The 15,905-nt window shown below is 37.7% G+C and overlaps 1 protein-coding gene across 1 annotated transcript in view; it reads right to left on the reverse strand.

The window, feature by feature from the left end:
• Ccnb3 (cyclin B3) overlaps nt 1–15,246 on the reverse strand; it is a 42,159-nt gene extending 26,913 nt beyond the window's left edge. Inside the window, exons 1-4 of the mRNA XM_048796617.1 lie at nt 15,068–15,246; nt 10,567–10,678; nt 8,104–8,190; nt 2,173–2,303 (exon numbers count right to left, since the gene is read on the reverse strand). Of these exons, the coding sequence (XP_048652574.1) occupies nt 2,173–2,303; nt 8,104–8,190; nt 10,567–10,678; nt 15,068–15,180 (443 nt within the window). The 5' untranslated portion in view covers nt 15,181–15,246. The remainder of the gene's footprint in view (nt 1–2,172; nt 2,304–8,103; nt 8,191–10,566; nt 10,679–15,067) is intronic.
• Nucleotides 15,247–15,905: the final 659 nt, after the last annotated feature.

The following is a 15,905-nucleotide window of genomic DNA, read 5'->3' on the forward strand; positions in this document are numbered from 1 at the left end:
TAATAAAACACATGTAAAACTTACACTCTGAAAACTATTTAAAATGTTGGAATAAAGATCTAGATAAATAGAAAGACATTATATGTTCATGGATTAGAAGACTTAGAATTGTTAAGATGGCAGTATTTGCCAAGTTGATTTACAGATATAAGGCAATTTCTACAAGAATCCTAGCTGACTTATTTGTAGAATTTGACAGGCTGAACCTAAAATTTATGTGGAATTGCTAGGCACTCAGAATGGTGAAAACAATCTTTAAAAAGAAAAAGGTTTGGAGGATGTGTTAGTCAGTTTTTCGTCATTGTGACCAAAATACCTGACAAGAACAACTTGGAGAAGGAAAAGTTTTATTTTGGGTTCACAGCTTCAGAAGTTCAGTCGATGTTAGGTGACTCTATCACTCTGGGTATGAGGTGAGGCAGAACATCATGAAAGAAGGGCATTGTAGATGAAAGCTGCTCAGCTTATGGCAGCCTGGGAGGAGAGAGAGAGAGGAAGGGGCTAAGGACATATATAGTCCAAATCTGCACCCCCAACCTAGTTCCTCCAGCCACACCCCACCTGCCTATAGTTACCATTCAATAGCCCATTCAGCTATCAATAGATTAATCTAGTGATAAGATCAGAGCCCTAATCATATCCTAATAGCTCCATCTCTGAACCTTGTTGCACTGAGAATTATGCTTTCAACACACAAGCTTCTGGGGGGACATTTCAGATCCAAGCCATAACACAGGATTCACAATCCCCAATTTCAAAATGTACTACAAAGGTACAGTTATCCAGACAGTGTGGTACTGGCATAATGATAGGTAATGACAGACATATAGGTCAGTGGAATAAAACTGAGAGTCCAGATATAAACCCTTATATTTATATTGAATTGTTTTGACAAGTATGCCAATACAAGAGGAAAAAGATTAATCTTCTCAAGACTGGGTAAAGTAAATATCTCCATGCAAAATAATGAAGTTAGACCCCTAACCAACAACAAAGATTAACTAAAAATAAATCAAATATCCAATTAAGAGCCAGCATCAGGTCAAATATACATGTAAACCCAACCTCAGAATTACATTTCAGCAGGAAACCAAGTAGGTATAAATGCTAATTTTCTGGTTTGATTTCTTTCTGCTGGGCAATTAGCAAAGAGTTCTATGCACACAGCAGGTTAATTTTCTGGAGTTCCTAACCTTTTCTTTTTTGTTTTTTGTAGAGTACTAGGGATTGAACTCAGAGGTGTACTTTATCATTGAGCCATATCCCCAAGCCCTTTTTATATTTTATTTTGAGGCAGGGTCTTGCTAAGTTGCTTAGGCCCTCACTAAGTGCTAAGACTGACCTTGAACTTGAGATTCTACTGTCTCAGCCTCTTAAGTCTCTAGATTACAGCTGTGCACCACCACACTCAGCTCCCAACCTTTATGTCCTACTCACAGGAACCTATGCATAGCCCTGCATAGTCATTTACCTAATCTATTCAAATGCAGATTGGAATAAGAAATTCTAAAGAAGTAATTCCCACTAGAATAAAGAGAGAATACAGAAAGGTGTCACTCTCTACTTTCTAAGTCTTTTTCCAGTAAGAGTGGGCTGGGGATATGGCTCAGTTTTGGAGTGTTGCTTAGCATTCATAAGGCCCTGGGTTTGATCCCCAGCACCACAAAGAAAAGTTTTCTCAGAAGCAAATTATTTTTCCCATCTTAGATGGGCAATGCTCATCTCTGCTTGTCCAGCATGTAAACAGTTATCTGTAACAGTTGGAAGACACATGGATTTGGCCCATGGAGATAGTAATTCCTCTTAAGTGACAAGGGGCAAAGCTTCTGATGAGATAACTGGTGAACTATCAGTCACATGCTGAGAGTCCCTTGAAATGTTAAGTTGCCTCCACACTCCCTTGCACAGACCAGCTCAAACAGAGACTGAATTACCAAAATAGAGAAAAGATTAACATAAGGTCTTTTGGAAAATTCTCAATAACAACAATGGATCTTTCAAAAGCACACACACCATGAAAGAGGAGAGAGAAGTGGCCTGTAACTCTTCAGCATTCAGGGTAAATGTGCTAGTCACCACTGTGGCTCACTAAACATGTTCTTAGGGAAGACAAAAGGATGTCACACACTTTTCTTTACCATCAAAAACAATACCATCTGAGTCACCTCTTACCTTTTCATTTTCATCTCCTTGTGTTTAGCAGATCCGTAAACACACCTATTCTTGCTTATATTCTTGAAAACATCTTTTACAATCTCCTTATTGGCTTCCTTCTTGGACTGTGCAGGTTGACTTTGAGAAGCCTATAAAAAATGGGAGGAGCAGACCAGAAATTGAAGAGAACCACGACTTACCCAATAAGTGATTCTTATAAGAAAGTCTGGACCCACATCTCCATCCTGAACAACTGTGTGTTCCCAGGAGTGATAATCCAAATATCTTACAACCGATAACAGTGGAAGCCAGCAGAAAAAAAAATCAGTATAAAGTACTAGTATATATTAGCTAAGTAGAACCCTAAATGCTGCTATTCCATGGAATATGAGATATAATTTTGATCACCATGCCAGGCATACTGACTGGCAAATAACTGAAAAGAATTTTTGTTAATATCACATTCTACTTTGACCTGAAAAGATGTTCAAAGGAGAAAAATGGAATATGACTGGCTTTTCTGTCTGGATATGCCAAGACCAACGAATTTGGGGGGATAGACCTCTAACACAACACTACCTGTGATAAAACTATCCTGTCTCATTTAGTGACGTTTATTTAACATGGGATTCACAAGAGTTTGACCAGACTCTAATCCTGACAAACTCTATTAAACAATATGAAAAATTATGGAATTACGAATAATGTCAGGAAAAATAAACTTAAAAATTACAGTTTTGAAATGAAATAAATGAACTTAATTTGAATAAATACTATAATCACATTAAAGGAAAAAGGAAGAGAAAACCAAAGTCAAGAAAAAAACAATTCAATTATATACCCTCAAAGTATATATTCTCAGTCAGGATGGTTTGTGGAGAATGGATATAACAAATAAATCTGAAACTTTTCAGTGGGCTATCTTTATTACAGAGGTATAAATGAAATAATGTTGAAACTCTTGGTTATATTACAGTATTGATTAAACATGTTGATATTCTTAGAAACTCAGGTTACTGTAAAAGAAGGAATATACAAATATGAATCAGGGAATACAAAAATCTGTGTATTAGAATTAGAGTTGTGAAAATTCATGAATTCTCAAAGTAAGTATGTGTCCGTATATTGGATGTATATCTGTATATATATNATATATATATATATATATATATATATATATATATATATATATATATATATAGCTATACATGTGCTTAAATACACTTATTTGTGGGTTTGTGTGTTATTTCAGTTTTTTCACCTCTGTGACCAAAAGACCTGACAAGAATAACAAATAGAAGGAAAAGTTAATTTACAGCCCATATTTTCAGAGGTCTCCTCAGTTCCACAAAAGTTTCATTGTGTTACTCTGGGCCCAAGGTAAGGCAGAACATCATGGCAGAAAGGTGTGGAAGAGAAGAGCAGCTCAGGACATGACAATCAGGAAGCAGATAGAAAGCTCTGCTCACCAGGGACAAACTATAACCCCCAAAGGCATGCCCCCAGTGACCTACCTCCTCTACCTACACCTTTCTTGCCTATAGTTACAGCCCAATTAATCCATATCAGTAGATTAATGCACTGATTAAGTTAAAGCTCTCATAACTCAATCATTTTACCTATAAACTTCCTTGCATTGTCTCACAATGAGCTTTTAGGGGACACCATATATCCAAACCATAACATGTGTACAGAAATTTCTTACCTCTGTCTTCTGGAAGAGCAGAAAAAGCAAATATCCCAGTAACACGTAGTACTGAGACCTTGGTATCTAATACCACTTCCATTGAGAGAAACCAGAACTCTTTGGAGAAATGGTTTGCTATAGGGCTGGGGACAGAGTTGGAGTAAGATGAGCTTGGAACATCTTGTTTATGTTAGAAAGAAAATGCTCAAAAAATATTGAAAGCATGTCACAAGGACAGAGTAATAAAATTGCAAGGACTCCTACTGGAAAACTCTAAAACAATTTGAGCACTAAAATAAAGTATAGTGAACAATGAACCACTGAAAACAACAGGAATTGATGAGCCCACACCAATAATTACAGGGGAGAAGGGAAGGCTCAAGCTTGTAGCAGAATGCCAGGGAAAGACTGGTAAATGAGGAGTGAGTGCTGGAGTAAGAAAAATCATAATAAAGATTAATTTAGGCAGAAATCATCAAGGATGGTGTCCCACCTAGGGGACATTTTGATGAAGAGCAGATTATTTGCAAGCTCTTAAGAATATGTCCTACAGACTACTTATTAGTTGCAAGAGGAAAAAAATAAACAATAATTATGCAGGGGAGAAATCAGGCAACAGCTTAACCAGGTGATCAAAATAACATTAGCAGCTGGTCACAGTAGCACATGCCTAGAATTGCAGCTACCCGGAAGTATAAGGCAGGGGAATTACAAGTTTGAGGCCAACCTCAGCAATGTAGAAAGACCCTATCTCAAATAAAAAAAAAGGGGGCTTGGGATGTAGCTCAATTGGTAGAGCACCCCTGGGTCCAATTCCCAATACCACAAAAATAAATAAATAAATAAATAAATAACATTACCAATGAAAGGCCAATAGGCAGCATGTGCTTAAGATGTGATTCTACGAGGACAGTACATCACCTGCACAACATTTTAGCCAACAATGTATAACATCAATCTAATCACAAGAAAAATAATCTGACAAATACAAAATGAGGACTGCTCTTTTTTTGAAGAGGGGAGTTGGGTGTGACTGTATCTTTCATAAGTGGTAATATTATTAAAGAACAAGGCTATGGAAATGTCCCAGATAAGAGGCTAAAAACACAAAGTAATGTAATATGTGATCCTAGACTGGATCCTTTACTGGAGGGGGAAAATGTCATCAAGGATATTTATAGGCCAACTGACAAAACTGGAATATGGATGACTGATTACATAAAAGTGCTGTATCATGTAAATGTATAACTATAGTGCTATTCAATATGAATATAAATTTATCAATATGAATTGATAACTGTTCTGTGGTTGTATAAGACAATTTACCTATTCTTAGGAAATAAAGACTTAAGTCATTAGGGATAAAGGGCCTTGTTCCCCACTCTCTGCCTCCTACGAGGAAGTCCTAGAGTGTATAGGATAATGTATAGGGATGTTTGTTGCACTATTTTTTTATTTCTACAACACTGTAAATTTAAATTTATTTCCAAATGAACAGTAGAAAAAAAGAGTGCTTCTGTATGATTAGATCATAATAAGCAACTACAAATCAGTAGGAAATTCTTTCTTAATACCTCAGGTTATCCACCTCTGGCTTCATTTCCCACTGACAAATACAAAATGAGGACTGCTCTTTTTTTGAAGAGGGGAGTTTTCATTTAATTTCACCTAGAGTTTTACAAAGTACTCATATGTGCAATCAAGATTCAGAATGAGACAGTAGGTGCATTTTTGGCAGAAGAGAGGTGGAGACCCTAACCCCCAAGGTGGAACCCTTCTATCTGCCATATGTGCAGATTCAAAGCATTGTTACTTTCAGACCTAAGCTTAAGGGGACCTTTACCTATACTTCTTCATAATATGAAACGAGAGAATAGAGATGAAAATCCTATTGTCACAAAACCATTTAGGCAAATGGTTTATAGATATAGGCCCCATCTCCTTGTCTACTAGCTTAGCACCAGTTCTAACGTATCAAAAATTCTTCCCATGCTAAAAATGATAAAGGAGATGGAAAGAAAAACTCAGTTTATTAAAGAATCAAAACAGATCAATTCTAGTTGTCAGGCCAGGACCTGACTATAGCAAATGTTGAAAAGATGACAGAGATAGGGACATGGAAATCTAGTACTATTGAAAGGAAGAAGCAAATTACCAGATAGGGAATCCCTAAAACTCACAGCCCTCAAACCTAAAATTGATAAGTTCAGACATCTGTAGACTCTAGACCCTAGGAATAGCTTAGGTACATTATATTGGTGGAACTTTCTGTGGAAAGCACCAAAGATCATTCAAGGTGACCAAAACAATCTTTAGAACTTTAGCCAGGTGTGGTGGCACATGATAGAAGAGAAATGGGCTTACTGAGCTTCTGGAAAGCTACAGGCAGAGATGCTGCTTTGGGATGCCCTGTTCCCCACTTTCTGCCCCCTATAAGGAAGTCCTGCATATCTACATGTATTTCCTATTATTGGTACAATTCGTTTGTGTCTGTTATTTCTGAATGGTGAAATAAACATCATGGGAAAAAGGACAGAGACTTGGCAAGAATGTTGGTCTCTCACATGCTTTGAGACTACTATGATCTGAATAGCTGTGTCTGCACCTCAACTCATATGTTGAAACCTAATCCCCAATGTGGTAATATTAGGAGATGGGGCCTTTTGGGCAGTGATTAAGTCATGAGAGGAGAGCTCTCATGAATGGGACTAGTATCCTTATAAAAGAGGCCTAAAGAAGCTTGATTTCCCCACTGGCTTGTGAGGACAGAGCTAGAAAACATCGATCATGAAAAATGAATACTTTACCAGATAACAAATTCACCAGCACCCTGAGTTTGGATTTCCCAGTCTCTAAAACTGTGAGCAATAAATTTTTGTTGTATAAACAACAGGTTACCCAGCTTAAGGTATTTTGTTATAGTAGCCTAAATGGACAAAGACACCTTGGACAGTTCCACTGCATTCCTCCATGGGCTCTGCAGGTAAACGAAAGTTACAAAAAAGATGGACTGCATCTGTGGCTACCTTATTTCAATCAAGTTTCTAGATGTGTGTTTAAATAAGCCATGAAAGAACCTAAATTATAGGTATATGTATGTAAGGGAGCTCTTTCTACCAACTGATAGCAAATCTGAAATTACACGGAAAGCTAACATACATGCTGAAATCTGCAGAGAAAAGACACTGCATTAGTAGAAAGGTGGTCACACTGATTCTAAATAGCAGGGATCCAAAGAAAAGAACCTTGCTAAAGCTTATCCTGTCTTGCCCAGTGAGTTAAAGCATCACCTGGTAGATACAGGTATTTTGGCAGCCACAGAAGCACTCTATTATAAGAGGCAAGAATAGTTCACCAGGTTTCTCTACAGCCTGGATGAAATAGACTTCAATGTCAATAATGATAAAGTCCTCATCTGTAAAATAGAGATAATTACAGTATCTACCTCATAGAGTTATACAAGGTTTAAGTAAGTGGATATAGGAAAAAAGTACTTAAATTATTGCCTAATAAGCACATAGTAAGCATTCAGTAGGCATCAGTTATTACTATTTTCTATGACCAAAGACTATCATTTGTCCTGATTTTATATTCAACTAACAATAGCCTATTAATCATTATTTTTGCTGGTACCTTAATAATACCAGAAGGTAGGTGACTTGGAGGTATACTCAAGAATTCAAATAAAAATTGAGATTCTAGATTTTCATAGTTGAAGACCAGATCTTTGAACTTTGGTTCTCAATGGTTCTGTGGATTCAGGAGGTATTTTTGATTGTCACTATGACTGGGATGATGCTGGAATATAATATCTGGGAGACAGATACGCTGGTTGAGGTCCAGCCTAAACAATAAAAAAAATTGTCCTGCCCAAAATATCCATAGTGCTTGAATCGATAAATACTACCATAGAATACAATGATTACACCAAAATACTTATCTCCAGAGCCTAGGAAGACAGCTGAGCCACCTCTGGACCTGAGGAAAACACAATATCCCATTGTTTTCATAGTGATCCACAATTTCATATCTGCTAATCACACTATCTGCCACGCCCAGAGAATCCTACCAATTGACCCAAATGGTTTGTATCAGTAGAAGAGCCCCTGCAGTTTGTGAAATTAGGTCATTGATTCCAAATAAAACCCGCTCTTACCATTCCAAAGAGGGTCAGTGTCTAGTAACTGGAAAGATCCTTCAAGGAAGAGGTTATATAAGGCTTGTGCAAAAATCACAGCAAAGAATTGAACTAGTATACTCACATTGGTAAGATCTTCAAAAGCTGATCTCTTTTTGACCATCCCCTGAGGTGAAAATGGAGATATTTTTGCTTGGTGATTCTCCCCCTTCTGAAAAAGAAGAGGTAAATGACATATCCAATTATGAACAGTCTCTTCAGGGACTATGGGTCATCTTCAAGGCTTAGAAAAACTCCAGAATTTCCAAGTAACTAGGGATACATATGATAAGCTGCATAAACTACAGCAAAAGAAAATTTCAGTCCTCAGAGATGCTAGTAGAATCCCAGAAGATAACTGTCACTGATGATGGAGACAAGACTGTGAAGAGACAAGGTAACCTTCAGAGTAACTCTCAAAATGGGGAAATAGCTTGATGAAGCTCATTTTTCCCCTTACTCTTTTCATAATTATGGATATCCTATCCAAGATTAACCACCACCACTCCTAGTCGTTGCTTTAATATTGGTGCTTCCTGGTAACTTAGTTCAATAATCTAACAAATATTTATGTTAAAGTAGCTGATCTAAGACATTTCTAATAAGGATAATAGTGTACATACCTAAATCCTGATTCAGAATCAGCTCTTTACTAACTGCTGACCATAGACAAATCACTTAATCTCTGAGCCTCAATTTCTTATCAGTAAAATTAGAATGATAACCTACTTGACTAAGTACTTAAGGATCAAAAAAAGAGAATACAGTTTTTTTTAAGTTTGTATAAAGGGCTGGGGGTGTAGCTCAATGGTAGGGTGTTTTCCTAGCGTGCATATGTTCAATCCCCAGCACCATCAAAAATATTTATATAACTATAAATGAACATAAATAGCATTTGGGGGGTTATCAGGAATTGAATTCAGGGGCACTTGACCACTAAGCCACATCCCCAGTCCTATAAAAATATGCTGTTGGGGCTGGGGATATAGCTCAGTTGGTAGAGTGTTTGCCTCACATGTACAAGGCCTTGGGTTCAATCCCCAGCACCACAAAAAAAGTATGCTGTCCAATATGATTATAAACCTCACATGGAAAGATTTATAATTTTAAGAAGAGTTTGGTTAATCAGATTAATCTTTAATAATTGTTAGTGAATATAAGGGAGAAGAAGAAGAGTGAATATTCTAGAGCAGAGGGGGTTTTCTTCCTAGGTATCTATGCAAGAAGTCAGGGCAAGCCATACTGCAGGGCTCTTCTATTCCTTAACAGCTTTTGTTTAGTTAATGTCTCCTAGGTCTTAGATTTCCTTTATGAAACTCTGAGAACAACCCTACCTTCTACCTATATGAGACAGTTCTTACAATGTGAAACAGGACACTAGGATCTGACTCATTTGCTCTATTCTCCAGGTATGCCAGTAACCATCAGTACATGGCATAGTAAGTGATCAGAAATTTAAAGAATTGGATTCATGATACAACAAACTATTCCAGCACAATGTAACATTCCTTGAAGATCTGAGAAAAACTACTTTTGTTTTCTAACTGATTAAGCTGAGAAATAAGTATTAGTCTTTTATCTTATTCATGATAAATAATCTTAGTAGAAATTATTAGCAAAAAAACTAAATATTATTTTCTCACAAATTAGATGAGAAATAAAATGTCAGGCTATTATCCAATTCCTACTTAGTATTACTGGTAGAAATAATCAGTACAACAGTAGAAACTGAGCCTAATAGAACTTAGATTTGCAAAAATGTGCTCCAAGAAAGTTTGGTTTGGAGAAATAACTGCCACAAAAGAAACTTAAAATGGCAGATATCCTATAAGAAAAATGGATATAGACAAAATCTTGACCAATATAACAAATCTTTCCTGATAAATTTACATGGAATAAAACTGAACCCTCTGTGAAAATCATTTTAATAAGAAAAGTGAAAATGATTAGCAAATGTTTATGTGCACTGAGAGAAATCAATCAAGAAAATTAAATTGGCCTAATTATGTTTGCTCTAGGAAATATTCTCTTGATGACAGTTCATCAGTGTCAATATAATTCTGATTAGAATATATGTGATGATGAACATAGAACATATCAGGGTCAGAATAACAATGTCAGACTATCTTAAAGGTCAAAACATCAGAGTTAAACTGTACCCACATTCTTCAAATGTGATGCTCAACCTGTTTCTATAAAAAGCATGGTAACACATTTGCTGATATAATCTTCATACTCTTTCCAGGATGTACAGCCTCCTGGCAAGTTGCTTAGAACTTCTCAGAGAAAGAGTATAGACAACTTCACTAATGAGAAATGAATATTGTTTGGTTTTGAAAATTGTGGAGTGAGGCCTTCATGTGAATCATATATTTATGAGAAAGAACTTTCTCCCCAGGTTCTAACTTGCTGGTATTATCCAACTTTTAAGGGCTTCCAACCCTCACCACTTTCTCAGATTAATCAGAAATATTCTAAAAGATTTGGGGTAAAAATAGTACTGAGCTAATACAAAGACTATGTGAGAAAAAAAATGACTTGTTCTAACCTTGTTGGAGAGGTCATGATCACAGGGCACAATTTTGCCAGACTGAAATTTCTTTGTTTCAGGTTTGGAGCTTTGTCGTAGTAGTGGCAGTGGCATCTTGTACAAGACAGGGCTGTAATCAGAAAGGGATTCTTTAAATCACCATTCACCAGAAACATCACAGAATTCTCTGGAAACTCTTTAAAAAACTCAGTCTCTCTATAGCATCGCGAGGAGAAAACATACTTTGAAGTTGGTTAGATCTGGGATTAAATCTTGGTTCGATCACAATTAAGCTTGGGTAAGCTACTTAAAACTCCCTGGGTTTCAGTGACCTCATCTATAAAATGAAAATACGCATATCTACCTCTAAAGCGTTGTTCAAATTAAATGAGATACTCTATATAAAAAGCCCAGCATAATGTCTCCCATCCTCTGGAGGCACTCAGCCTATGACTTCGCCCATCATACAGGCTTATAAATACTGGGAATAAATTATATGAGAGTTTTGAGTTGAAAACAATCAAGTCCAAAGTAGCTCATATGGTCTGGAGATAAGCTGATAGATTTAATGTTCTTTAATAAGTCATGGGGTCCTGGCCACAACAGTTAATAGAGAAGACAAGCCGATGTCCACACACATTATGCATGACAGAGCAGACAGTATTCAGAGGCTGCATTTAATCAGAAGAAACTCTTATCCAATCCTAGACACCTGGTAGGAAAAAAAATTCAAAAGATGAGATAGCAGAAGAAGTGAAATTATTGAAAATCATTTCTCATAAGAATTTAACAGTCATTATAACCCAGAGGAGAGTCCTTTTCCCATCTCAGTATGAGACCCCACTTTATCTCCTTAAAGGTTCTTTTAGTTTGTGAGTCCTCAATAATGAGAGAGAGAGAGAGAGAGAGAGAGAGAGAGAGAAAGAGAAACAAGTAAATACATTATTATTAAAAGCAATCATTGTTTGGATACACAAGAGACCATTTCTGCTTAGATACAAATGTCCTTGCAATTCCACCCACATTCAATTTCCAAGTTCATTTAACAAAAAATAAACTTTCCTAAGAAAGACCCCCAAAGGCAATGCAACAAACTTACCACTATGTAACAGTAGCTTTAGGAAAGAGATGCAAACAGAAATAAATTGTGCAATTTACCCTTGAGGTATTTACATGCACAACTCTTAACATTAGCATAAAAATGTAGCAAATGATTTAATAAAGGCAGTTACTTCTTATGGACTGAATGTTTGTCTGCCCCCTCCAAAAAATTCATATTGATATTCTAACCACCCCCCATTTGATGGTATTAGATGGGACCTGTAGGAGGTGATTAGTTGATATGTTTATTGTTGAAGCTGTTCAGTCTGTGCATTTTGTCATGGCAGCCTGAACGAACACAGTACTATAAATAGGTAATGGAAAGTCAGGAGATGGGGAAGGCTTCATGGAGGAGATAACAGTTGATCTGGACTTAAATGACAAAGAGGTTCCCAAGTAGACTTCCAGGCAAAGAAAGCTCAAGCCCAGCAGAGCTGTTGAATATGCAGAGTTCAGTGACATCTCACTTGTCTCAGAGTACTGAATATAAAGAGTATGTTAGGGGAGGGGGACTTAGGGATGTAGCTCAGTGGTAGAACACCTGCCCAACATGTGCAAGACCTGAATTCAATCCTCGGTACCTTAAAAAAATAGGAAAAGAAAGAATATGTTGGGGCCTGGTTAGAATGAAATTGATATGCTAGGTGAGGGCCAAGCCAGTTAAGAAAGGAAGCAGTTAATAAGTGAAGTCAGCCAATCCCCGCAAAAAACAAATGCCAAATGTTTTCTCTGATATAAAGAGGTTAACTCATAGTGGGGTAGGGAGGGAGAGCATGGGAGGAATAGATGAATTCTAGATAGGGAAGAGGGNGGGGTGGGAGGGGAAGGGAGGGGGCAAGGGATTAGCAAGGATGGTGGAATGTGATGGACATCTTTATACAAAGTACATGTATGAGACTTGAATTGGGTGTCAAAAATACTTTATATACAGAGATAGAAAACTTGTGGTATATATGTGTATTAAGAATTGTAACGCAAAAAAAAAAAGTACATGTATAAGTACATGTATAAAGGCATAAATTGGCGTGAACATACTTTATATACAGAGATATGAAAAATTATGTCCTATATGTGTAATAAGAATTGTAATGCATTCCACTGCTGTCATGTAGTTAAAAAAAATTTAAAAAAGAAAGGAAGCAGTTAAGACTATAGCTTGGGAGGAAACCTAAGAAAGGATGAAGGCTGATTTGGGTTTTGCTTTGGATGGAGAATATTAAATATTTTGTAGGTGAGGAAAGGCCAACACAAGTATGCCTTGACATTTTATTTCAGTTAAACATAATAAAACAATGAGATTAAGCAGAGCAGGTACAACTCTCCACTTTATAGCCCCAGATAAGTTACGTGGCTTATTACCCAAGACAAACTATTAAGCAGTATAAATTATTCAGCTCCTTCTAGGGCTCTTTGTAAAATACCATGAAGTCTCTCAGATCACATTAAAAACATTCCAAAAAAGCTAAAGGCTGTAGTGATGGGAAGTAAAACTGGCACAGGTTTTGGAGTCTGAGCAATATAACTTCTACATCAGCTAACTTAACATCTCTGATTCCTCATTTACAAGACAACTATAATACCACTTAAAGAGGAGGCATACAGATCAAATATAAATCTGTATTACAAAGCACACATGGTAGGTATGTAATAAATAGAGCATCTTACTCTCCTATTGCCTTGGATCCAAATCTATTTTCCATCTCATCCCTCAAAACTCAGCCAAGCAACAATAAAGCAAAATTGGGTGCACCCACGCTTAACTACACTTTATGAAAACCACGATTATTATTCATGCCTTATACATTTTTTTATGGATGACCAAAAACTCATGCTTTGAAACCTTTATCTTTCCAGGGGAAAGAATAAATCTGGAATCAACAGGCTAGAAAAACCTCAGCTGATATTACAGACTGAACCTCAGAGAAAATAAGGATATTCAGATAATGGTCAAATGCTACATTCATTGTCCTGAACTCTAATAACTTGAAGATAAATACAATGACCTATAAACTAACTTCCCTGCCATTAAGGGTAAAGAGAGGAGGAGGGGAGGACTAATACCACCAAAAACATTCTTTTATAAAAGGACATTTTCCACTTGCACCACAAACACAATCCTGAGCTTTACTTGGTCAAGAAAATTAGAATCCTTTCCCCTTTTCAGACTTTCCATCTCCCCTATATACACACTGATAATTGTTAGAGACAGTGTTGGGCATCCTAGGGCTGGTGCTGAAACCTACACAAGGCAGCAGTGAAGTTGAGCAAAATAGTCTCAAGGAAGGAGTAGCAGCTTCATTTTACATGTAAAGGCAGGTTACATACAGCAAGGCACTGGAGAGAGAACACAGCAAGGTTTCAATGAAAACAGCTGAAAGGCCAAGTGCAGAGGTGCACACCTATAATCCCAGCAGCTTTGAGGCTGAGGCAGGAGGATCACAAGTTCAAAGCCAGCCTCAGCAACTTAGCAAGAACCTGTCACAAAATAAAAAATAAAAAGGGCTGGGGATATGGCTCTGTGGTTAGGCCACCCCTCCCCAGTTAAAAAAAAAAGTCAGCTGAAAAGAGTACTGGGCTAGGAAGGATGCATAGGGTCTAGTTCTAGCTGGGTGGCACTGGGCAACGTGGGCCTCAATTTCCTCACCTAATAAAATCAGGCAATGGGACCAGAGCTTCTTCCATATTCAAAGTGTGGTCAATGGATGTGCAACATTAGCATCACCTGGGAACCTGTCAGCAATTTAAAATTTAAAACCTCAGGCCCCAAGCTAAACCTTCCAAATCCCAAATTAACAATATGCCCAGGTGATCTGCATACTACTTAAAGTTTAAGAGGTAATGGTTTAAGGGTCCACCTCAGACGTTCTAGAATTCTAAATGGACCTTAGTGGAAGGGGCAGGGGGTGGGCAGGCAAGCCAGAACTTAAGTGTGTTGGAGACAGGATAGAAAAGAGCCAGTGGAAATAAAAGGTATAACAGAGAGGGCATGTTTCTATCCTCTCTTCATGTCCTTCAACCTGTAGTTTAAAAGACATCCTTAAAGTAATATTCTCCAAGTTAAAAATGCATCTGATCCCACAAGCACTTGTGAAATGAAATTGATCCTGCACACTTTCACTTGTGAAAGATATTTTGTAAAAAGTACTCTGGTTCAGGCATGTATACTGGTCACTCCATCTAAAAGCTGGGACCCAGACTCCCTTGCTTTGTCATCTTACCCCCTTGTCCACACTCCTTGCCCAACCTTGTAGTAGTTTGTCAGACTGCTGAGTGATGGGAGGAGACTTTTTGTTGCTGGGACGCTGCATATCCCAGCACAGGTAACAAGGGGGTGGAGTGACGCCCAAGGATCCACCGGCAGGAGTCAGGAGACAAAGTCAGACACTCCAGCTGGCAGTACAATCCCAAAGGTGCCTACCTCACACCGCGACTGAGGACAGAACAGGAGAGGCGAGGGAAATATACAGAGGTCCGTGTCTTACCGGCACAAGTCCATCTCAGCCTGGCCTGTGCTCTTTCCAATTGGCCCATAGATTTTGAAAACTGTAGCCCAAGGAGGAAGCACAGTTGTGATTGGCCAGCAGGGGGCCAATCAGCGTGCACAGCTAAGATGCTCCCTCCCACTAGCAAGGAACGGGTGGGGGCCGAGTATTTTTCAATGGAACTCCGGAGCTAAAGGACTTCGTGTTGGGGTGTGGTTTCCAGTGTAATTAGTCAGTCCAGCTAGGCTTGCCGGCGGGGAGTAATGGGTTTCACCAAAGACACGTTTACATTTAAATAATCCTCTCCGAGGAAGGCGAGAGGAGAGCAGCCAGATGGTGTCGTTTCAAACAAACTAAAACATGAATATTAATAACCCCTTACAGAGTCAAACATTAACTCCTGCAGGCTTCAGAAATGGCCTTATAAAAGAAGCAAGTCAGAAGTTATTGCCCCTATTTTATAAACGGACACTCCAAGTGCAGGGAGCTAATGAAGTTAAGATTAATTCAGGAGTAGCTCTGTGGTAATTGCTGTAAACATTTTATTGCTTTAAATTCTGTCCAGAAAAGATAGGTACTTTTTAAGTTGCCAATTTACATATGATAAAATTGTAGCTTGTTAACTGCCCGATATCACAAAGCTGCATTGTGGCAGGGCAGCTACTATAACCCAGATATTCTTTTTTTTTTAATTTATACATTAATTTAGTTGTTTAAAAAATATTTAATGAGCACCTACTTTGTGCCAGGAACTAGAAGATTATATGAGGAACA

Source organism: Marmota marmota, unplaced genomic scaffold, assembly GCF_001458135.2.
Source record: "Marmota marmota marmota unplaced genomic scaffold, marMar, whole genome shotgun sequence".
NCBI lineage: Eukaryota > Metazoa > Chordata > Mammalia > Rodentia > Sciuridae > Marmota > Marmota marmota.